General features: G+C 42.3%; 2 protein-coding genes across 2 annotated transcripts; both read left to right on the top strand.

Moving 5' to 3' along the window:
- The first annotated feature begins 1,417 nt into the window (after positions 1-1,417).
- On the top strand, positions 1,418-2,530 carry LOC108215385 (transcription factor MYB44). The gene has a single exon (XM_017387884.2). It carries the CDS (start codon positions 1,443-1,445, stop codon positions 2,256-2,258), a length of 816 nt encoding a protein of 271 aa, XP_017243373.1. The 5' UTR covers positions 1,418-1,442; the 3' UTR covers positions 2,259-2,530.
- Positions 2,531-5,377: 2,847 nt separating this feature from the next.
- Positions 5,378-6,703, top strand: LOC108213648 (probable carbohydrate esterase At4g34215). Its single transcript, XM_017385450.2, has 2 exons — positions 5,378-6,054; positions 6,334-6,703. The coding sequence occupies exons 1-2, from the start codon at positions 5,491-5,493 to the stop codon at positions 6,604-6,606; spliced, it is 837 nt and encodes a 278-aa protein (XP_017240939.1). The 5' UTR covers positions 5,378-5,490; the 3' UTR covers positions 6,607-6,703.
- The last annotated feature ends 18,710 nt before the right edge of the window (positions 6,704-25,413 follow it).

Genomic DNA, 25,413 nt, shown 5'->3' with positions numbered 1-25,413 from the left:
TGTTTAAAAATTTACAATTTACTTAAAGTTTTCGATTAGTTTTCAAAAAAAAAATTCAATTACATTTGGATCTAATTAAATATTTTCAATTTATAAAAAATCCGGATAAATATTTAATAAATACTGAATTAATAATTCAACTGATTAGTTTTGCTCAAAACTAGGTACAAATTGCAATAATGCGTTTTGATTAAGAAAAACCAGGATATTGGAAAAACGGCCGCACGTATTTTTTTACTCTTTTATGAATAAAATATTACTACGTGATTGTTGGTGTAGAAAGGAGGAGTATAAAAGGAAGAGAAATTGAAAAGAAAGGATAGAGATAGGCGAGTATATCTACCTAGGCCTAGCTATCAAGCTTTAACAAATTGTGGTGTCCAGCCTGTCTGGAGTCAATAAAGTCCCAACCGTACGCTTCACTACTTCTCTCTCTCCCCTCGTTTTTATTAACTTCCAAAACGGTCGGTGTGTCCTCTCTTTATTCTCCCCTCTCTCCTCTCTAATTATCTCATTTCCACACGGGAATCAGAATTAATCGGTGAAACCATGGAACAAGTATTAATTCAGGATTAATTGAATTGATCAGAGATTAATCAGATTGAACAGAGATTAAATCAGTTCGGCGAGTTACGGAACATGGATTAATCGGTGATTAATCGTGATTAATCACCGACTTTTAAAACAGAGCATATCAACGGTAATCACAAAAATTCGAATTTTAATTCAGATTAATTTCACCGGTCCTCCCAAACTTCAATTCAAGCTGGCTCCATATCATCCGATTTTTATTTTTATATACGGATATATGAAATTATTTAAACTCTATTAAGCACAAATGAATAATATCCGACTCAAAGTTAATATATTTCTTTATATAGCAGAGCAAAGTTTTATGAAAACTCAAAGAGATTTACTAGAGCTAAATATATTCGAGATTTTTTAAAAAATAGATAAATTGCACAAATTCTATTTGAAAATATGATACAACCTCACCATCGCTAATAATCTAAAAATCAATGGCAAACTCAGTTATTACTGTGAGTGTATTTGTGAAAATAAATTTGAAAATTATATTTTTTTATACAAGTTATTTAATATAATATCTCGCATAACTAAATTCTGAGAAATATACTAATATTTTAAAATCCAATAACTAAAAACTCGACATAAAAGCACGAAATTCGAAACCGAAATAAAAATAAATTTTCTCCCGAGATTTCTGCTCACGCTCAAAAAATCCCAAAACCCAGCTGTACACCTCCTTCCCTCTGGAAACGACACCTGTCTATCTCCAGCTGTCTGACTGTAACTGCCCCCTTCCTCCCCTCTTTACATCCTCACCTGCTACCGTCCCAACCGGTCATCCCTATCCTCTCCACCCTCCCCCTCATATAAATACTCCCCCCCTCCCCTTTAACAAGACATCTTCAAGACTGAGTATGGATCGAGTTAAAGGGCCTTGGAGCCCTGAAGAGGACGAGAGGCTTGTTGGGCTGGTGGAGAAGTATGGGCCGCGGAACTGGAGCCTGATTAGTAAGAGTATTGTGGGCCGGTCGGGGAAGAGCTGTAGGTTAAGGTGGTGTAATCAGTTGTCGCCGGAGGTGGAGCACCGGCCGTTTAGTAAGGAGGAGGATGAGACGATTTTGAAGGCCCATGAGAGGTTTGGGAACAAGTGGGCCACGATTGCGAGGATGCTGAGTGGGCGGACTGATAATGCGATTAAGAATCATTGGAATAGCACGTTGAAGAGGAAGTGTGCGTCGATGTCGGAGGAGGATTTTGTCGGGTTTGACGGCGGGTCGGGTCGGGTGGTGTCTGGAGGGAGGGAGTTGAAGAGGTCGGCGAGTCTCGGGTCGGGTCAGGAGAAGGTTGTGTTTTGTAGTCGGGTCAAGCCGGGGAGCCCGTCCGGGTCGGATCTGAGTGATTCGGGCCATTCGGGTCTTCCGCCGGTTCCCGGGTCGGGTTCGGGTTTTCGACCTGTGACCCGACCCGACCCGGTTGTGGTGGTGCCCGACCCGCCGACTTCGTTGTCGCTGTCGCTGCCGGGGTCGGAGGAGAAGGAGAAGGGTGGGGATGAGACGGCGACGGAGAAAGAGTTTTTTAAGCCGGAGTTTTTGATGGTGATGCAGGAGATGATCAAGAAAGAGGTGAAGGACTACATGAGTGGGATTGAGCAGAGTGGAATGTGTTTGGAGAATGAGGCTGTGATCGGGAATGCAATTGGAAAGCGGATGGGAATTAGGGGAATGGATTAGCGGTTAATTATTAGCGGATTTTTGGTCTCGGATATGTTTTGGTTACAAGTTTCAGGTTTGGAATTTTGAATGGAGCTGAAAATGCGAAAACGGAAGGAAATTGGACTACTGCTGTGTCTTAAAGAATAGAAGAAAGGAGTAATAAAGTTTTGGGTAGTGTACAGAAGAGGGATGAGATGGGATTAATGTTAAAAATTACTTTAATCAAGTTTGTAGACTAGGATTTCATATTTTCTTATTTAAGTCTTTTTAAAAGTTCAACATTTTGTCTATTGTTAGCATGTGTTCAATCTTTAGTCCCAAAATCCATTTTCACTAAACTTGAAAAGAAAGTTTTCGCTCTGGTCTTTTATATAAGTCATTTTGATTTTTTGCACATTGTTTTAGGGGTATTGAACACATATTTAAAGTTAATATTTTTATTTTTTTATAAAAATATAACATGAATATCAGAAAAAAATTAAAAAAAAATATTTTTAAAATATGTGGTCAATACTCCTAAAATGTGCAAAAAGTCATGATGGGAATACTCCATGTCTGAAAATCTTGAATCGATTCCGAGGAAAACGCACTTTGAATAGCTTTGAGACTCTAACATTTCGTTGTACACTTTGAAAAGAATCATCAAAGAAAATATCAGAGTGTCCTAAACAAATAGGAATGGGACTCGATAGACTGTCGCGAAAAATGAAGATTAGATCAGATTAATCAGTTAAGATGATTAATTTTGATTGTTCAGAGTTTAATCGGGTGATTATTAAATAATTTCAAAAAATTTATCACTTGATCGAATTAGAGAACATGAATTAAATTAATAATAATAAATCATGAATAATTCAATTTTTCAGAATAATAATTTTAAATGATATTGATTCGGACAAAAATGTATTTCGAATAATTCTGATAATCCTAGTATTTCGGTCTTATACCTGGTGTTAATTCTCGTAACTGTAGTTCAAAACTTGAAATGGGTCCATGGGATTCAAATCGGATTTAACTGACCTGTAGTAATGTGCATTATTGCAGTAACCGTTCAAACAATCCCAACGAGTACCTAATTGAGCGGTTTGTTGAATACGACTTGAACCCAAATTTTCAATGCCGTTCAGGTTCTGATTTGATGAGTAATGAGCTGACCTGTCGGTCAGCAGTTTAAAAACATGATCCGATTACTCCATCTGTTTTGAAATATAAGTGTTTTAATTTTTTTACACGAATTTAAGTATTTTGACCACATGTTAAAAATGAGTATTTTCAAAATTTTCTTTTTTGAATAAAAAATATTATTGATATTTTTATTCAGAAAAAATTAATAAAAAATATTGATTTTAAACATGCGGTCAAAGGAAGTCAAACAACTTGTATTTCAAAATGGAGGGAGTATTATTTATTTGTGTGTTATGGATTTGAACTGTGAAACAAACTGGGTGTCCCTCTTTATCTTTAGTCTTGCTAATCCAATTATAAATGTCTTAACAAGAATTTATCTCTTATTTACTTGTAGTAAATAAATTTTATTTTATATTGGACGATTTTACTTGCAGCCTTGGATGAGTTTTAGGTGAGTTTTTGTAAAATTCGTAAATCAATAGTGCGAGTCGTAATAAATTGGTGTACACTCTAAAGTTTTGAAAATACCATCCCCTTTTTAAAATTGATATAATCAAAAGTGCAAAGTTAATATTGGTTTGATTTGATGATATTTAAAAAAAAAATTAAACATGAATATATATGCTCTGTGATTGCTACTCCCTCCGTTCGTTTTTATTAGTCTCTTTAACTTTTTGCACGTATTCTGAGATGCAATTAAAACGTATTTGTACACGTTTTTTTTAAAAAATTCTTTTCTAAATAAAAATATAGATGTTAAAATTCGAAAAATACTACGTGGAAGTATATTTTTTATACATCTAAAATTACGTGCACGAAGTCAAAGCGATTAATATTTAGGAACGGAGGGAGTACATCTCGAATCTAGTTCAGACTTGTTCAGAAATTTAAATATATAGTACCTATTCCATCCCATTTTAATCATTTTTGAATTTTTCACACATGTTTTAAGACAAAAAAAATAAAATTCAAACCTAACTATAATTTTGCCTTATAAAATTTATATCGCACAAAGTTTTAGAATTTAAACTTTAATTTAATATAAAATAAAAAAGTTAATTAAATATTATATTTTAAATGGTCAAAAAATCAAATTTTAAGATATTTTGAGTTGGACAAGCACTTCAATTTTAGTCCACCCCACTGCTATCAAATTCAGTGCACCATATATCCAAAGGAGCACTGTTATTAGCACTATTATTGCTTTGCAACCATGTTGTTTTCATCAATGCTTGCACTGGATGGTTGTAGATTTGCACTGATTTATTGCTAGAATAGAGTAACAGAACACATTGTTTATAATTCTAGGGATCCCAATATTCTCATATAATTCCCTATTTTTATATTAAATTATAGAAACGAAAATAAAATTGTATATAAATGCTTGTGAACAGTGATCCATTCTCAACTCAGAAATGGAGTTCGGAGTGAGTAAAATGTTACTCCTAATATCTTGAGTTTTCCTAATATCCTGGGTTATAGGAGAACCGGTAACTTAACATTCGTCGATTGCCGGTAAAAACATTCATGAACTGCATTGCATTTGCTCAGACTATTACAAACTATGTAGGAGGTTGTTTTCGAGTTCTAGCATGGCGTGCTTCTCATGCCTAATTGATACAAGCCGACACGAAAACAAAGCATGAAAAGTGTTTTATCAGATTTAGCCAAAAAGAAAACTGTTTTCTGAGAGGACTGCTAAAATTCCTAATATATACCGAATGATGATCAGCAGTTGATCATTACTAAAAAAAATTCTATATATTTTTATAAACAAATCTGCAGCAAATTTGTACACATCAACACGATTAGGTGGACGCGTAAATGAACACTCAGGTGACTGAAGGTTGACGCCTAAAAGATTTTGCTATGCAGGCCATTTGTTGGATTCAGACAAATTGCTTAAGTAAAATATGTAATTAAGAAGTGTTGATGTGAAACTTATGTGTAATTAAGCAAGAAAGTTGTTGTTAATCTAATACATAATCAGGAAAGTTGTTAGAAGAATTGACTTGCAAGTACAAGACAAGTTTATTTAACACTGATTATTCTTGCTTAAAGAATGGGCTAAATATTTGTTCTCTGCTGACATGCACTTTCGAAAAATTTGAAGAAAATAAGGATGCTTGCCTTGAGGTGGTTAATGCTTCTGGTTTACGCCAGTTTGGTGGGTTGCGAAAAGCACATAATTCTATTAGCCGGACAGAGCAACATGTCAGGCCGCGGAGGCGTTGTTAATGACACATGGGACGGTATCGTGCCTGACGAGTCGCGGCCTAGTCGATCAGTACTTCGGCTCTCTGCAGGGCTGGTTTGGGAAAAGGCTCAGGAGCCGCTTCATCGTGATATTGATGTTACTAAGGTTTGTGGGATTGGACCGGGATTGGCTTTTGCCAAGTCCTTGATGCACAAGGACTCGGGTGTTGGTCAGGTGGCGCTGGTGCCCTGTGCTATTGGTGGCACGAATATTAGCCAGTGGGCCCGGGGTTCCCCGCTCTACAACCAGCTCGTCCGGAGGGCGGTGGCTGCAGTTCAAGGCGGGGGCACCATCCGGGCAATGTTGTGGTATCAAGGGGAGAGCGACACCGTGACATTAGCTGATGCAGAGTTGTACAAGGGGAGGTTTGAAAATTTTGTAATTAACCTGCGCCAGGATCTTGTGTTCCCTCTGCTACCGGTGATTCAAGTAAGTAACAACTCGAAACCCGTCATTATTCAATTATGTCCGGGGCGGATCTAGTAAGAGGCTGGGGACACGTGTCTCCCTAAAATTATTATTTTTCAACATTTTCTCATCATTCTAAAATTTTCATTATAGAAGTGCTCAGAGAAAATTTGAAAATATACACGTCTTTTTTGAATATTTATTTGGTGCCTCTAAGAAAACAGTTCTAGATCCGCTTCTGATTCTTTCAATGCATGTTTGTTGTTCAAGTCTAATACGAGCTGGTGTGTGACATTTAAGGTTGCGTTGGCATCAGGATCGGGGCCATTTATCGCGAAAGTAAGAGAAGCACAGCTAGGAACCGAGCTGCCGAATGTATGGTGTGTTGATGCAAAGGGTCTGCAGCTGCAACCGGATGGACTGCATCTGAGTACTCCGGCTCAGATTCAACTCGGAAAAATGCTGGCTCATGCTTACTTGCAAACCATTCCTAGCCCGATTCATAGTGGTGCTGCTAGAAGGGTTCCAAAATTTGATTGCTTAAGCTTATTTCATAGGATAGCAGGTCGATAGTTCATTTGGTTTATGCATAAGGTTAGAAGAATAGCCATATCTTTTGTTTTACTGTGTAGTCTTAATCAAAGACCAAAATGTGCAATACTTTAATATTGGTACTCGGTATTTATTTAAATCCTATAATTTTAATATTCATTGATGGTACTCCGTATTTATCTAAATCCATAGTATAAGCATGTGATCTATGTCTATTCGGTTTATAATCGATCTAAATTGCTGACGGAATCAGGATTACGAAATACTCATGTTAAAATAAAAATATATTAAAGATTAGATAACGGAGGTTATCCGAGATTTCAAATCACATTTTTTTTTGTTTTGCAAATGAAAATTGTGGTTTATTGAATCAGTTAGTTCTCGTGATTTTCGAATTTTAGCCGAGACCATACATACTAGTGATACTACATAGACTGACCTCGGTCCCCCATCTGAACATGAAAATATAAATCAAATCAAGATCCAAGGCAAATGGATCAGATCTGAGTGATCATGACACAATTAATCAGATGGAAGCATTGTGTTTGATTAAAGCATGTTAAGTTTAACTAAAACCAACTACTAACTACCAAAACAAAAGATTAACCACTAATTTGTGTTTATGCAGTGGAGCCTAGCAGTCCAAATCTGATAATCCAGGCCAGAAAATCCAAAGCCGTTCCCAATTATTAAATATTAAATTCTTTCTCCAATTGAATGGAGCATGAAGATTGGCCGACCTATGCAGGACCCCAGATTTGGAAGGTATACTTATAAATTGGCACTGAATTGTCAGAAACAGAATGGGCTGACCAAAACTGAACCCGCTTCATAATTTGGGCTGGTAGTCCATCAATATACATTATTGGGCCAATTTACAAAATGTTGTGGATTTTGACAATGAGGTTGATGAATACAAGAAAAAGAAATAAGCAGCTTATCCAAAAGAAAATATCCATATCGAGTTCAACTAGGAGTTCGAGTCGAGCTCATAAAATTTCGACTTAGACTTGAGTTTTTCATCAAGTCCGATTTGTTTAAACTCTGACCGGAAAATCTGTTTGAGTCAAGTATATATTCTCGAGTCGAGTTCGAGCTTACTCTGTTTGAGTTATGATTCTAATGATTCCAGCGTTATAAACATCCTTGAGTGACGATCCTTATATTATGATTCTAATGATTCCAGTGTTATAAACATTTTATAATAGTTGTTACAGTACAAAATATTAACACGGCGACAATTTGATTCTGATGGGTGATGTGTCACAAATTATGTCGAAATAAATTTATTTTTAAGCACATATGCAAATATTATTCAATTTTTTGGATACGTATTCAAATGACGGAAATGAACATATACGAAGTTATTCGCACCGGAGAGTCAGAAACCAACAAATAAGTTGAAAAATCTAATGTGATAGGTTGGACAGTTCCTCGGCACATAATGTACACTCATTCAAAAAAATAAAATGACAACCTAGCTAGTCTGGTGTCTGCATCTACCTGCCGCCTAAAGTTCATTCATTCAGAGACATATATACTTGTATGGTCCCTTTCTCCTCCACAGAAAGTAGAACACCACCAATGCGCTCTTGTTCTCGCATTCTGTTAACCCGCTTTCTTTACGAGATGTCGAGAGTTTATCAAGTGTTCTCTTCCCGAACACTTAAAAGGCCGGATTAGAGAGAAATGCAACTAATTAATTGAATTTTAGATGTCACTATACAAAACTAGATAAGAACTATAACTACTACTATTATGAAACTCCTTGCAGATTCCAAACAAGACCACAAATGTCATTAATTCAGATTCCAGGATGTTTGGACCACAGTAGAATGGACCAATGTACGGTGTGATAGGGTATAACCCGGTCGAGATACACCCGGGTCCTGTAAAGGAACTCTTACCCCCGGGTAGCCACCAACACCACAGTCAACCCCTCAACCCCTCAATCCCTCCAGGATACACCCCCCGGGTATGACACTGAACCCGGGTACCTCTCAACCACACTCCTCGACCAGGGTCCAAACATGTACCAGCCGACATCTACTGCACGAGGCACAGACTGACACAATGAGGACAAAACGTAACGGCCAACTACTGACGATGGAGACAACCCAAGGAACATTCCAAAATACTACTCCTACGCTGACACCTGGACACGTGTAGGAGATCAAGCCCCTACACGTGTAGGACCAGGATCCAGGTACGCACCCTTGAACCCTAATCCTTGGCCTATAAATAGACCAAGGATCAAGAGTTCAAGGGTAACTTCATTCTACACACTCACTCTCACACACACTTACACTCAGCATACATTCAAACACTCTCAGCCACCAGCAACCACCAGCTAAACACCTTCACCCACCACACATAGATAACACTTTCTCTAGTCTTTATCCTTCCGAAACCTACGCTTACTCTCACGCCGGAGGCGCTTTGGGGCAAAACCCCCCCGCCGGCGTTGTTTTGTAGGCTCCCATCCAGCAGCTACACCGCAGAACCGTCATCCACGGCGGAGGAAGGACCGGGATCGGAGATTGGCGTTATCATTTGGCGCTAGAAGGAGGGGAAGGTGTCCTCTGTCCTGTGGTCACGGTGCCACTGGACTCATCTTCTTCAACAAACCCCCGAAACGGGGGTCCAAATAACACCAGTAAGCTTTCGTGAAACACCCAGCTTCTCGAAACCCTCAGCCATGGTTTTTCTTGATGTGTGCATGTTAGCAAACCCTGTCTGAGCAAAACCCTAATCTTGTCTCTAGCACATAAAATCTTTTTGTCTCACACCTGCACACATTTTGTCACTTAACTATTTGTGATACTTCTGAAAATAGTAAGTTGACTACCTGTACACACTATTTCTGTCATCCTGTCACTGTCTATACTATTTGTGGGCACTACCACCCAAAACAGCAACCATATACCCTGTGTGAGTTCTTGAAACCATGACAAAAAGGACACGCTCCCACCTGGGTCTTCCCCAGAACCCGGATAACCCTCAGACAGACCAGGATAACCCGAACCAGGATCATGCCTCGGGACCTCTCTTCACCCATGTAAACCCGGAGGAGAACCAAACCATCAACCCCAATGACGCCCGGGTCACGATCGAAGCGAACCAGTACAAGTACACCGACGTCCCGATCACCACCCTCCACCTGTCCCAGCTCACCAATGTAGAGTTGGCCGAGGCCATCCGGCAGTACCATGATCGCCGGGAAAGCAACCGCAGACTTGAGGACATCGGTGAGTCTGAGGACTCCGGGAACAGCCGCCAATCCCGGGGTTCCGTCTTTGACCGAATCGGAGACAAAGCAAAGAAAAAGAAACAAAAGGAAAGTGAGGAAACCCGGCTGAAAATCTTGGCTGAAAGGAAAGAACAGATCCGGAAAGAGGAAGAAGAAAAACTTGAGCAAAAAATCGCCCTCCGGATCCAACTCGAAGAGGAGAAGTTGACAAAAGGATCCCGGTCCAAGCGATACCGGAAGGAAACAACACCCGAACTCCTCTCTGATGACGAGGATGAGAGACCGGGGCAAACCAACCTCAGAGACATGATCAATGAGCTCAACAGGAAAATCGGGAATGATGCCGGGCTTGAAATTGGGGGAACCCTGACTCCCTTCAGCCACTCCTTGGAATCCATACCCCGACAAAAGGGTATGAAACACTACAACTTCGAGTCCTTCAATGGACTGGGTGACCCGGAGGAACACCTGCACTATTTTGAACAGATAGCCCTGATCTACTACTACAATGATCTGACCAAATGCCGCTTCTTCGCATCCACATTCAAGGGAGGGGCCCAGAGATGGTTCAGCCGGATCCCCTCCCGGAGCATCGGATCCTGGAAAGACTTCAGGGAAGCCTTCCTCAGAAGGTTTCGAGCAAACAAGACACACGAACTCCATATGTGTCACCTGGAAACGGTTCGCCAATATGACAATGAGGCACTCTCGGACTACATGAAACGTTTCCAGGAAGCAATCAACAAAATTTCCAACCTGGATGAGCGCGAAGCTCTGAGCATATTCCGAAGGAACCTGGACCCGGAACAAAATGAGAGATATGTGGTCGAGTTGATCAACAAAGAACCCCAGAGCCTGGCAGCTGCCTACGCCATGGCTGCAAAATTCATTAAGGAAACCGACGTACTCCAAGCCATGAGAATGACCCGACAGGGTAACTCAAAAGGAAAGCAGGTCGAGGATAGACCCAGGAGAGAATATCACCAGGATAAGAAATTCAAACCAGACAGACAGACAAACTTCATCCAGCAATCAGGTTCCAAGAGGACCAGCCAACAGGGATCCGGGTCCAGAAGTAACCCCGGTCCAAACAAAGCAACCAGGGAACCGAAACCAGAGCCCGAATGGACTTCTCTGAACAGATCCCGCGAGGACATACTCAAGGAGGTCCGGGACAAACCCTTCTACTACCCACCAAAACCCATGCAAACTCCCCCTGAAAGCAGACCTACCAACAGGCACTGCGACTATCATGGCACCCATGGTCACAAAACTGAAAATTGCATATCCCTCAAGTACTTCATTGAAGAACAAATCAGCAAAGGCAACATGGGGCAATACATAGCCCGGAACACAGCAAACAAAGGAGATGGTTCGGGGAAACAAAAGAACATAGTCAATGTGGTCTTGGGGGGATCCTGTTCCCCTCCTCCCAGCCCGGACTCCTGTCAAGAAGTCATGTCCATCCAAGCCTTCCCTGAACAAGTCATTTCCTTCAGCAGCAAGGACTTCGAGGGTGTTACCCGGGGTCACAATCAAGCCTTAGTGGTAACCCTTGACATGGCCGAAAATGAAGTGAGGAGGATCCTGGTGGACAACGGCTCTTCAGCCAACATTCTGTTCAAACACACCATGGATCGGATGGAACTAGGAAGCATCCGGATGAACGACTACAGGGAGGACCCCTTGTACGGATTCGGGAATAGCATTGTCCCAGTCCTAGGAACCCTTTACCTCCCGGTCCGTTTCGGCACAGCCCCAACCCAAGTCGTCCATATGATCAAATTCTACGTCACAGACACTCCTTCATCTTACAATGTGATCATTGGCCGCCCGGGTCTAAACAAAATCGAAGCCATCACTTCTGTCACACACCTGAAATTCAAATTCCCAACTCCGTTCGGGGTAGGCGAAGTCAAAGGAGATTCGGAAACAGCCGGGGTATGCTACAGCCAAGCTTTGGTCATGGCAGAAACACACCTGGACAACAAAAGAAAGGCAACAGTCTTCCAAAAGCAAAAAAGCAACAAGAAGCATCGACCTTACCCGAGAACAAACCCTAAGGGTGAAGTCCAGGTCATCGAGCTTGACCCGGGTAGTCATAACCCGGGAGCAACCAACCCTGATCCCAAACAAAGCAACCAAAAAGCAACCATGAGCTCCGCTCAAGATTTTGTGGAAAAGAACACTGACGCCCGGATCCAGCAAATGATCTCGGCACAAGAACTAACCAAGGTCGAAGCCGCGGTAGAGACCGAGTCGGTCCTGATCGAAAAAGACAACCCGACAAGAAAAATCAAAATTGGAAAAGGCTTGGATACTGTCTTTAAAGAGGAACTCATCCAACTACTCCGGAGCTATGCAGATGTTTTTGCCTGGAGCCCGGACGACATGCCCGGGCTGGATGAATCATTGGCAATGCACAGCCTGGACGTCGATCCCAAAAAGAAGCCTGTTAAACAAAAACGAAGAAACTTCGCACCAGAAAGGCAGAAGGCAATAGATGAGGAAGTTGGCAAATTAATGAAGGCAGATATCATCTGCGAGATCAAATACCCGGAGTGGCTAGCTAATGTAGTCATGGTAAAGAAAGCAAACGGAAAGTGGAGGATGTGTGTTGACTACACGGATCTGAATGCGGCATGCCCGAAGGACCCTTATCCTCTACCAAGCATAGACCAGCTTATCGATGCCACCTCAGGACACCTGATGTTAAGCTTTATGGATGCCTTCTCCGGGTACAACCAGGTTAAGATGAACCCAGCAGACATAGCCAAAACAGCCTTCATAACTCACCGGGCAGTGTATGCTTACAAACTGATGCCTTTCGGGTTAAGGAACGCCGGGTCTACATACCAGAAAGCAATGAATGAAATTTTCAAAGACCAACTTGGAAGGAACTTAGAATGCTACGTCGACGATATAATCTCCAAATCCACTTCGGTCCCGGGTCACATTTCAGATCTTAGAGAATGTTTTGAGAATATGAGAAGAACTAAGCTCAAGCTCAACCCGGACAAGTGCACCTTTGGAGTTGAAGCTGGAAAGTTTTTGGGTTTTATGGTAAGCAACCGGGGTATCGAAGCCAACCCAGAGAAGATTAAAGCTATACAAGAGATGCAACCACCTAGGACTCAGAAGGAAGTCCAAAAGCTAGCAGGGTCCTTAGCAGCACTTCGAAGGTTCGTCTCGAAACTTGCTGAAAGATGTCTGCCATTCTTTGAATTGTTGAAAGGGGCAAAAAATCAGAAATTAGTGGAATGGAATCCGGATTGCCAAAGAGCCCTTGATGAAATCAAAGCATATCTATCCAAACCCCCGATCCTGACAAAAGCCTTACCCGGAGAACCTCTCTACCTATATCTGTCTGCCGGTCCCTTTGCCGTCGGGGCAGCCTTGATCAGGGAAGAAGCCGGGCAGCAGAAGCCCGTCTACTATGTCAGCCAAGTCCTCAAAGATGCGGAGACCAGATACCCCAACTTAGAGAAATTTGCTTTCGCACTGATCACCGCATCCAGAAAACTCAGACATTACTTCCAAGGAAGAGAAATCAGGATTGTCACGGACCAACCGCTAAGGAAAATCATCCACAAGCCGGACATCTCCGGGAGACTAGTGAACTGGGCAATCGAGCTTAGCCAGTTCAGCCTAACGTTTCTACCCCGGACGGCAGTCAAAGCCCAGGTCCTGGCAGATTTCGTGGTGGAATGCAACTTCCCAGAAAATCAGACAACCCCCATGGAAACCGAACCTGAAGCCCCGGTAGAGTCTAACCCGGGGTCTTGGATACTCCATGTCGACGGTTCCTCAACAACCGAAAGGTCAGGAGCCGGGCTAATCTTGAAAAGCCCGGATGGGTTCACCATCAAAACAGCAATCTCCTTCGGTTTCGCAGCAACCAACAACCAAGCGGAATACGAAGCTCTCCTCGCAGGGTTGAAATTAGTCCGGACCCTATCTATCCAAAATCTCACCATCTACAGTGATTCCCAGATTGTGGTCAGGCAGACCAATGGAGAATACCTTGCCAAAGACCCGGTCTTGACCAAGTATCAAGCCTTGGTAAAAGGCTACCTCACTCTAATCCCCGGGTGCAAGATCCTGCAAATCAACAGGGAAGAAAATGCTGAAGCAGACAACCTCTCCAGGTTGGTCCAAAATTCAGCAGACCTGGATAGCTCAGTCTATTTCGAGGAATTGCACAAGCCAACAATAGATCATGAAGAAATCTTCGCAATCAACAACAACCCTACCTGGATGACTCCCCTGATCAACTACATAGAAAAAGGAGAGTTACCCGAGGACAAGGGAAAAGCTCAAAGACTAAAAGCTAAGGCAGCAAAGTTTTTCGTAGAAGGCGGGATCCTCTTCCGCCGGACCTACTCATCCCCAATCCTGAAATGCATAGGTCCGGAGGAGGCCGAATACTGTCTGAGGGAAGTTCACGAAGGGATCTGTGGAGATCACATGTCGGCAAAAGGCCTGGCCTATAAAATCATCCGGCAAGGATACTACTGGCCAACAATTCATCAAGACTCCGTCGAGTTTGTTAAGAAGTGCAAAAATTGCCAGCTATTCAGCAACGTGCCCCGGGTAAGCCCCGTCCTACCCTCCTCGGTCTTATCCCCGATCCCCTTTGCTGTATGGGGGATAGACATCATGGGACCCTTCCCCCGGGCTAAAGGAGACCTCAGATACTTGCTTGTCTCCATTGATTATATGACCAAGTGGGTTGAAGCCAAGGCAATGCGGACGATCAATCAACAAGATGTCATCCGGTTCATGGACAACATTCTGATGAGATTCGGGCTGCCAAGAGTCCTGGTCTCAGATAATGGACCCCAGTTCATCGGGTCGGACTTTGAAAGCTACCTGACCGAAAGAGGCATCAAGCACAAGAAGTCTTCAGTCGCCTATCCTCAAGGAAATGGCCAGGTAGAGGTCACCAACCGGATCCTCCTGAGAGGAATTGAGAAGAGACTTGAAGAAAGCAAGAGCAAATGGCCAGAAGAACTACCTCATGTCCTCTGGTCATACCGAACCAGTCCCCGGACAAGCACCGGCGAAACTCCATTCAAGTTAGCATATGGAACCGAAGCGATGCTTCCAATTGAAGTCGGATCACCCTCCTATAGAGCAATCAACTTCGATGAAATCGCCAATGAGGAGGGACTCCGGGTCAACCTAGACTTGGTAGATGAGGTCCGAGACCAGGCAATCGCAAAAATGGAGAAATACAAAGAGAAGACCCGGGATCACTTCAGCAAGAAATCCCGAGTTAGAAATTTTCAAGTAGGAGACCTGGTCCTACGAGACACCGAGGCCTCTGATCCCACCAACACTGGCAAGCTGATGCCAAAGTGGGAAGGCCCTTACAAAGTCAAAGAAGTCCTAAGGCCGGGCACTTACAAACTAGAGCATATGGACGGGTCAGAAGTGCCCAACACATGGCACGGACTCAGGCTAAGGAAATTCTATCAGTAAAGACCAGATGAGAAAGAAGAATCCTAGAAGAACAGCTATGCATACCTAAAAAGCAACCATGTATTTTGAATCATTCTCAAAGCTGTGTAATCATTTTAAATATCAATGAAGTCTTTTGCTGATCATGAATCTGCTTTATTATCTACTTCCAAAATTTCAAAGGCAACAAAGCAATCAACCCGGGTAGATGCTGCCCGGGTCAATCCATTTCATTTACTTAGAAAAAATTCTAAGTGCAATCATATTGAAAGCAGCCAACCCGGGTAGACTTTGCCCGAGTCCATCCATTTCATTTACTTAGGAAAAGTTCTAAGTGCAATCATATTAAAAACAATCAACCCAGGTAGACGTTGCCCGGGTCAATCCATTTCACTTAGGAAAAATTCTAAGTGCAATCATATTGAAAACAATCAACCCGGGTAGACGTTGCCCGGGTCAATCCATTTCACTTAGGAAAAATTCTAAGTGCAATCATATTGAAAACAGCCAACCCGGGTAGACTTTGCCCGGGTCAATCCGTTTCACTTAGGAAAAAATTCTAAGTGCAATCATATTGAAAACAGCCAACCCGGGTAGACTTTGCCCGGGTCAATCCATTTCATTTACTTAGAAAAAATTCTAAGTGCAATCATATTGAAAGCAGCCAACCCGGGTAGACTTTGCCCGAGTCCATCCATTTCATTTACTTAGGAAAAGTTCTAAGTGCAATCATATTAAAAACAATCAACCCAGGTAGACGTTGCCCGGGTCAATCCATTTCACTTAGGAAAAATTCTAAGTGCAATCATATTGAAAACAATCAACCCGGGTAGACGTTGCCCGGGTCAATCCATTTCACTTAGGAAAAATTCTAAGTGCAATCATATTGAAAACAGCCAACCCGGGTAGACTTTGCCCGGGTCAATCCGTTTCACTTAGGAAAAAATTCTAAGTGCAATCATATTGAAAACAGCCAACCCGGGTAGACTTTGCCCGGGTCAATCCATTTCACTTACTTAGGAAAAGTTCTAAGGGCAATCACATATAAAGCAAACAACCCGGGTAAGGATTGCCCGGGTCCATCCATATCATTCGCTTGGTAAAATTTCTAAGTCCAGACATATTTAAACAGTCAACCCGGGTAGATGTTACCCGGGTCCATCTATTCTTATTTTACTTAGAGAAATTTCTAAGGGCAAACATGTTAAAACAGTCAACTCGGGTAGATGTTACCCGGGTACACCTGTATGAAACAATATACAAAGCAAACGAAAGAATTCACAGGCAAATATGACAAGAAAATACTTAACAGAAAACGACGAGAGCAACAATCCACAAACCCGGGTCTACATAGACCCCGGGCAAATATTCAAATCCGAGCACAAAGCAATTTAAATTACAAAAGATTGTTTTAGAGACAATGGAAAGAAACTAAACAGACGGAATATCATCAGCCGGAGGATCATTGGCAGGAGTCTCATTGGCCAGAGATTCCGAGTCGGCAGAGGAATCAGAGTCCACCTCCTGATCCGGGTCGACATAGGGTTCGGGCTCCCCTCCCCCCGCAGAAATCTTGTTCTTAGCGGCGATGTACAGGTCGATGAAACTTTGAGCATTAGCAGCCGGATCAGTCTTAATATGCTTTTCAGCCACAGTCCAACAGCGCATGACTTCAGTGGCTGCAGCCTTCGCCAAAGCATCTGCATAGGCTGCGGATTTCTGAAACTCGGCAACAACCTCTTCAGGAGCCTTCCGGGTCTCCAGCTGCAACTTCAGGTCAGCAATCTCCTTCTCCAACCCGGACACCTTTTTGTCAGCCGCATCCGCCCGGATCTCGGCATCTTTAACTCTCTGCCCGAGCTCAGCTTCCTTGCGAGCTTCAGCCTCCTTGACTTTGGTAGCCAAACTCGATTCCAACGCCTCCCGGGCCGACCTCTCAATGTCGAGGTCCTTCTCCAACTTCACTGCTTTGGCGTGATTAGCGATAGAGAAATCTCTCTCCTTCTTCAAGTTGGCCAAAGCATGGGTGTTGAACCCGGCCAAGCGTCCACCGAGCTAACAGAGAAACATCAGACCCGGGTCAGCAAAACCAGAATTATAAAAAACAAGGAAAACGGAACAAAGTACAAAAGGAAATCGAACCCGGGAAGGAAAATTACCTGACCCCATAGATCCCCGATCTCCTTGAAATTCTCGACCAGACCCTGGTCCTCCATCATCTCCCAATCCTGGTCAGAAGGGAGCTCGGACATCAATCCAATCACCTTCTTGACCGGATACTTTCCAAACTTCGGCGTCGGCCGGGAACCACTCTCGAGGCCGACCTCCAAGCCCTCCGCATCCATAGCCTCCCTACCCGGGTCCTCCACCGTCATATCAATAATATCTTTATGAGAAGAACCAGTCTTCTTCTTCTTCTTTTTTGGCTCGTGGACCGGGCTCTCCACCTCCACGGCATCAACCCCCAGCTCCGGGGTCTCAACAGGAACCTCTGGATCCGGAGTAGCGCTTGAGTGCCCGGTCCCATCCGTCTCCTGGCGGGAAGACCCGGACTCCCCCCTCTTGGCGCCCCTCTTCTTTTTAGCCGACTTATCCTTCGGCTGTGGCTTCGGGAGGGTATGAACTCCACCCAAGTTTCTCAAAGCAGCGGCAAAGGAGTCATTAGCAGACATAGCTCTCCAAAGATCCGGGTTGAAATACGGAAGACCTGTCAAAAATCAAGAGAACCCGGGTCAATACAAAGAAAAATTGCAACAAAATATTCTAAGGAGCATGCCACGAATAAAAAGACCCGGACAAGACATTAACATACAGGTAACAAACAAGAAGACCCGGACGAGATACTACAAAAAATCACAAAAAAAAGTTAAGGAAAAAATGCAACTCACAGCCGCCCTCATGCAATTTATCGTGCTGCATAAAAGTATCCCGGGTCAACTGAAACCCGACACAACGGCAGAACTCGACCAACTGAGCCCGGAACTCCCCAGCCGCTCCGGGCGCCCCGGAGTCCGTCTTCACCTTCTTATCATCCACCTCTATATACGGCATGAAAGCCAGGTCCAGACCCTTCAGCATAATTACTTCGCCGTTCCAGCCCTTCAGGGAACTTTGATGCATAACCGGGCTCAAGAACCCGGATCCCAGTCCACACTCCTTTGAACGAAAGCGGAGTTCATATAGGGGCTTCACCCCGGATTTCTTAAACTGAAATAACATACGGAACAGCCTCAACGTGGGATAGTAATTCATCTTGTTGCAGGCCCAAAGAAACCAGGTCATCCATTTGACCGCATTCGGGGTCAGCTGCATCGGAGACACTTTCCACTCATACTTACATAAATGTTTGAAGAACACATGCCATCTGGGATTCCACCCGGATCGCAGATGTTCCATCCACACCGGAACGAAACCGTCAGCAGGCCGGTGATATATCATCTCCCCGGGCTCGGGCCACCTCCACTCGACCTCCGGAGGCAGTTGGAAAGCGGTCCGGATCATCCGATCAGCCACATCCGGAGACATTTCCCTGATATGACTCTTCAACGGGAATGGAACCCGGATTCCAGTCAGCTCCTGGAACTTCTCGTCGAACTCCTCTTTATTGTAAGGACCCAGCATCCCGTTCGGGTGCTTACGCCTATAGAAGCCGGCCATGTTGGTATAAAACCCCTTCTCCTCAACCAGGGGAGCTTTGGTGATAAAGTAAGATTTAGAATCGCACCACATCCCCTCCGGGGACATAATTACTTGCTTCCCGATGGTCTTCGTTACCTTCTGGAACTCGGATACCACTCCAGAAGAGGAGACCTCTCTCTCTGCCATCTTGACCCGAGCGCGGAAGGCAAGGGTTTGAACCTCGTCACACTCGGTGTCACTAGAGAACTCTCCGGGCACAGCTGAGTAAGCAACGATCTCTCTTCTTGGCGGCCTAGGGATCCGGACCATAAACCTAAATAAAGAAGCAACCCGGGTCAGTTTTAAGGATTCACAAATTATTTCAAGTTTTATTAAGGTCCGGATCCCGTCCTAAATCTATGTGAAGGATACCAAGCCGGAAGGAAGCAATTAAACACATACAAAAACAATAAGAGGAAGCCTATACCCGGGTCCTACTCATCAAGCGCACATGAAGAAAAATACCCTGTACCCAAATACTACCCGGGTCGGGAGACTCGTAACCACACCATCATTTTCCAAGTACCAGGCAATAAGAGAAAGCCTATACCCGGGTCCACATTATCTACCCGACTCAGTTACATTCACATCTTACAAACTAACCCGGGCTCCCTCCTTTTGCAAAACTACGAGAGAAGAAAAGCACTGTATCCTAGCAGAGGACCCGGATTCTATGGGTTATATATATACGAATTCCAGCACAACAAAATTCTCCCAAGTGCGAAACAAAGCAACCCAAAACCCCTACCCGGGCCGGACACATACACCCGGGTCGAGAGACCTACCCTTCGCAACTACGTTCACAACCGTCAAACACCTAAAACAAGCACCTCCTAAAGCTACCCAACCCGGGCATACACGTTATACCCGGGTTCAGTTCAAACCCCCGGAATCTCAAAAGCCACAAACAGTTTTTAAAAACCATTTCAAACCACAATCAAAATCAAAACCGAAACCCCACCTATACATACACTCATACATATACAAACACTCAAGAACACTATGGTGTTTCTTCAACTCAAACCCAAAAAACAAAAACCAAAACCAAACACATTCGACCATCAAAACCCAACAAATACAAGCAAAAAACCCAAAACTAGACTTCGCATAACAAGAACAACGGTGAAAAGAAGCACGAATACAAAGCATAATACCAACCAAAAACAAGCATTTCGAAGAAGAAACCATGCATTTCGAAATAACAGAAACGCGATGAAAAGAGAAAGGCGAAGAAAAAGACAAGAAACTTACCGGAATTTGAGACGGGAACAGAGAAACGAAACAAGCAGCGGCACTCGAAATCCGACGAACCCCAACGGCAGAACTCGAAGCGGTTTTGAAAGAAAAAGCAGAAAGAGCGAATGGAAACTGAAATAAAAAATGAAGAAGTAAAAAGGGGGTTTATACTTATAGCCCCAGCACTAGGCCACGTGGCCACTCGCTACTGGTCACACAGCAGCTATTACAGCCATGTTCATTATTACACTTCCTCAAAAGGCGCGCCCGTTCAAGTTTCGAAACAAAAAAAACAGCTGTGAATAAAAACCCCTCGGAATTCCCTCGAAAGAACTATCGATTCACTTCCTATGGACCCGGACAGCAACACTTCCACCCGGGTCCATTCGACAAACAAAACAAGACAAAAGACGGCAACCGCTACCCGAGTCCAAGGGAAAACCCAGAACTCTACTCGGGTCTACTCAAGCAGGGGGGCTTCGGCAAAACTCAAACCTCTACCCGGGCCAACCCGGACAGGGGGGCAAACACAAATCCTTACCCGGGCTCAACCCGGGCAGGATGGCGAAAGCATAAAACCTACACCCCCACCCGGGTCTACTCAGAACGAGAAAGCAAACAACTCATATATCTACCCGGACCGGGGGGCAACAATAAGCCTCTACTCTCACCCGGATCCACTCAATCGGGGAAGCAAAAGCAAAAAACTCTACTCTACTCCCTCACATAGAAAATCTATATAAGGGAGTGGGGGGCAAATGATAGGGTATAACCCGGTCGAGATACACCCGGGTCCTGTAAAGGAACTCTTACCCCCGGGTAGCCACCAACACCACAGTCAACCCCTCAACCCCTCAATCCCTCCAGGATACACCCCCCGGGTATGACACTGAACCCGGGTACCTCTCAACCACACTCCTCGACCAGGGTCCAAACATGTACCAGCCGACATCTACTGCACGAGGCACAGACTGACACAATGAGGACAAAACGTAACGGCCAACTACTGACGATGGAGACAACCCAAGGAACATTCCAAAATACTACTCCTACGCTGACACCTGGACACGTGTAGGAGATCAAGCCCCTACACGTGTAGGACCAGGATCCAGGTACGCACCCTTGAACCCTAATCCTTGGCCTATAAATAGACCAAGGATCAAGAGTTCAAGGGTAACTTCATTCTACACACTCACTCTCACACACACTTACACTCAGCATACATTCAAACACTCTCAGCCACCAGCAACCACCAGCTAAACACCTTCACCCACCACACATAGATAACACTTTCTCTAGTCTTTATCCTTCCGAAACCTACGCTTACTCTCACGCCGGAGGCGCTTTGGGGCAAAACCCCCCCGCCGGCGTTGTTTTGTAGGCTCCCATCCAGCAGCTACACCGCAGAACCGTCATCCACGGCGGAGGAAGGACCGGGATCGGAGATTGGCGTTATCACGGTGAGTAGGGTGTCTCGGACAGAAATAATACAGCTAGTTTGGCTACATTTGCCTCCCCAAACCCCCCAGGAATGCACAAAAGACAGTGTATGAATTTCACCCCGGGTTCGGGTTCGGGTCCATGACTAACGTTTTTTGTAGCTAATCTCATCGCGCTTTGTATCTGTATAAATATATGCATATCAGGCCAATATTCTTTCTCCGGGATAAAAATTACGTCTTGATACTTTAATGTAGACGGATAATAATAAGCGCGGAAAGTTTGTTGTGGTTGATGTTTGCTCTGGAGTAAAAATCATTCGAATTTACGGATATTTATATTGAAAATTTACTTCAAATATAATTACAAATGCAGCGCTGTCTAGTCCTTTTACTTGATGCTAATGGCCAGTGCTGAACATCAGCTTGGGACATTGATTTAGAAAATCTGCAGAGTGCAGGATGGATCAGCCATAACCCGTCCAGAAATTTTTTTCTGATGTGATCCGGATCTTATATCATTAAAATCATTTGGTAACAAGTGTTTTTAAAATATTATTCAAACAAAGGTCCTATACCATTAACCGACATATCACACTAATGTGGAGTTGAGGAGTGTTTAACAGGTAACACTGTTACCTAAGCTGGTGATTAATTCGGTGTTTGTGGCCAACACTAAGCCGGTGATTAATTCGTTCAAGCGGGGATTTTCAAAAAATAATGATAATTTTTACGAAGTCAAAAAAATATAATGAATTGAAGGTCGGATTCAGATTCGGATCCCCGTTCGGATAAACCAAGCCAGGAGTGGTTGATGATTTGCCATTACAGCGGTCACGAATGGTGTGTGGGCATTCTATCTGGCAACATACATGAATATCAAGAATCCTATCCCAAAACATAGTCTTGTTCCTATCAAATCTTATACACACGGACCCCTTTCATTAATATTTTGCAGTTCTTTCTTTGTACTTATATAGGTGTTACTATGTCCTCCATTTTCAGCATCTTCAACCTTACTACCACATATTTTGGTACCCTTTGCCTCTAGTAAAATTGACATTGATGTAATACTTTGTTTACACATATAGATGTGACGGGCTGTCACATGCCATTTTTGTAGAGCCTCGCTTTCAAGTTCAGCTGATTATCCCAATTCTCTGTAAATTTTTGAATTTTATGGAAATATGTAAGTTAGCCAATTATGCAAGTGTCCAGATCACTGATGTATTGTATTTAACCGAGGTTGTAAAAATCAGAAATCAGCGTCGTGTTTTTGAAATCCGAGTACTCAGTCGAATCTTCGAGTAATTGTTTTCAACATCAGATATTTCATCGAGTATTCAATAGACTTCTTATTTTTGAGTTGTTAACCGAATTATTGAGTATTTGTTTTCAATATTCGAATATCATCAAGTATTTTAATAAATCTCTAATTTTAGAGTATTCGACATTTTTTGTAATACTGTATTTTGTAATTGCAGAGTTCAACCTAACATAAGTACCCTTTCAGTATTTAGGAGCTTATGATCTTAAATAAAAAAAATCGATGATGTGGAATTGAACATATCATAGTCGAATTCGAGCAATTTAGAACAACTCGGTTCATTTAGAGCTCTACGAAACCCATGTTTACTAGGTCAAGCGAGGACTAATGAGCCGGGACCAAACAAGTGCAGAGAGCTAGCCAAAAAGAAGATCGAGATCGATATTAACTGGAACCAACAACTCTCGCTGCCTCATCATTGTCTTTATTTATTTTCTTTTTCTTTTCGAGTTGAAAAAACAGTAAAGTCTATTCTCTTAACTAACAAAAGGGACATCTCAGACAAAATCAAAAGATACTGTCCCTTATTTTCAACATTCCTCCCCTTTCACCTTTTCTTCCTTTTCTGTGTTATTAGTGTGATTATCATGTTGTTCAATCTCATCTTAACATTCTGATCACATATCATCTTTTTTTAATCCTCCCTTATCTCCCTACATTCCGGCTTATACATAACAGTGTCGGAATCAGGAGAGACTAATCCCGACTAATCACCAAACTCAACTCGAAAGATTCGTGAATAATTTAATAAAAAAATATTTAACCCTCTGCTGATTTGGAATAACGAAGGAAAAATAAAAAAATTAGATTTTAATCCCGGTCTTTTCAAATTCTGGTTCCGTCAGTTACTTAATATCCGCTAATTATAAATTTGAAGTGTAGTTTTTTTTTCCTTCCGGCTTTCGGCGTATAGTCTTCATAGTCTAGCTGAATCTTTCCACTTGCCGCAGCACAGAATAAATCTATATGTATGTGACAAGAAAAAGTGCATGTGAAATTATTGTATATTTAGGTTATCATCAGCATGCATGCAAGTTAATATGTGGAACAGTCAACACTTGCGCGCGCATGTATAGTCAGATATCATAAGTGCTGGATCATCAAGTGTGTGCAAAATTTTGCTGTGCTCAGATTACTGAATAATTTGATCATGTATATATGTATCTCCCAAAAATAAGATCTTTTAAAATCATTTTGTAGAAACCAAGTAATCGCTACCGCATTTTTTTGTTGGATTAGAGAATTTTGTTACTCATGGATAAGGTTGTACAAATCGGTTATCGGAACTAATCGGTTGACTAATTGATTCAGGATTTATAAGGACTTATTGGAAATTCTGGTCAAATCGAAGTGTAATAAATTAATGAAATTTTTTTATTAAAAATTATCAGGGATATTTAATAGATTTTAGAATTTTTCAGAGTCGAACCCATGACGACAGAGGATAAGCCCTTAACCCCGATCGTGCTCATAGATTTTAGAATTTTAGAACACTACTAATGGTATATTTTCATGTGAGAATTAAAATTTTCATGCATGACTTTTGCTTCCTAAGATCTCATGGTTTCATACATTGAATGCACTTAAGATGTGATCAACTGATATTTTTTATTTTTTTTTTGTTTAGTGGAAGTTTTTATAAAGCACATGCTTGCCTTGTAATGGGTGTCTTTTAACTAATCTCCATTGCCATAAGTCCAAAGCAACCTCTACTACATCAATTCTTATTATTATGTGGTAGATGAGAAATATGTTGATTTTTTGCACTATCCATGATCTATTAGCTGGCTAATGCAAACGGGTCTTTATATAATCTATCACCTTCCTTTGTTTACCGCAAACTATTACCATTTCACACTTAAAAGTCATTGTGCTATTGTTTGCAATTTCACAACTCTTCCCCTTTTTTACCTTGACAATAGTGCCTAATTCTCTTTTACCCCCTTTCTCTTTTTCTTTATCTTTTATGTTGACACCATGATTTTTAAAATAACTAAAGAAAGGGAGAAGAAATCATTATTTGTAAGGATTCATACACATGAGTATGAACATGTCAATACAATATTTTTTGACACGATACTAAATCCGTCCAATCTTCATCTGAAAATATAAATTAGAAAATGTTCACATTTGATTTGAATAATTTTTACTCAAAAATTGGAGATTAATGAGAGCAAAAATAATAATTAATAATATATTATCATATCGGAATCATGTCAGAATTAACTATTGTCGATATTCTTTCATCATATACTAGTTTCAAACTAGTTGCAAAAATTGTTTTTGCTCTCGTTAAAATCGGAAATCACGATTAATCATAAATTTTTTAATAAATTCAAAAGTTTTTAAAATACAATTTTTAAATAATTTAATGGTTTTTAAAATACAAAGCAATGTGAAAGGTTAGTGAACCAGATTGCTTAACGAAGTCTAGG

This window comes from Daucus carota, chromosome 3 (assembly GCF_001625215.2).
Source record: "Daucus carota subsp. sativus chromosome 3, DH1 v3.0, whole genome shotgun sequence".
NCBI classification, from domain to species: domain Eukaryota; kingdom Viridiplantae; phylum Streptophyta; class Magnoliopsida; order Apiales; family Apiaceae; genus Daucus; species Daucus carota.
The sequence above is the reverse complement of the archived record's forward strand: the minus strand, read 5'-3'. Positions and strand labels throughout refer to the sequence as shown.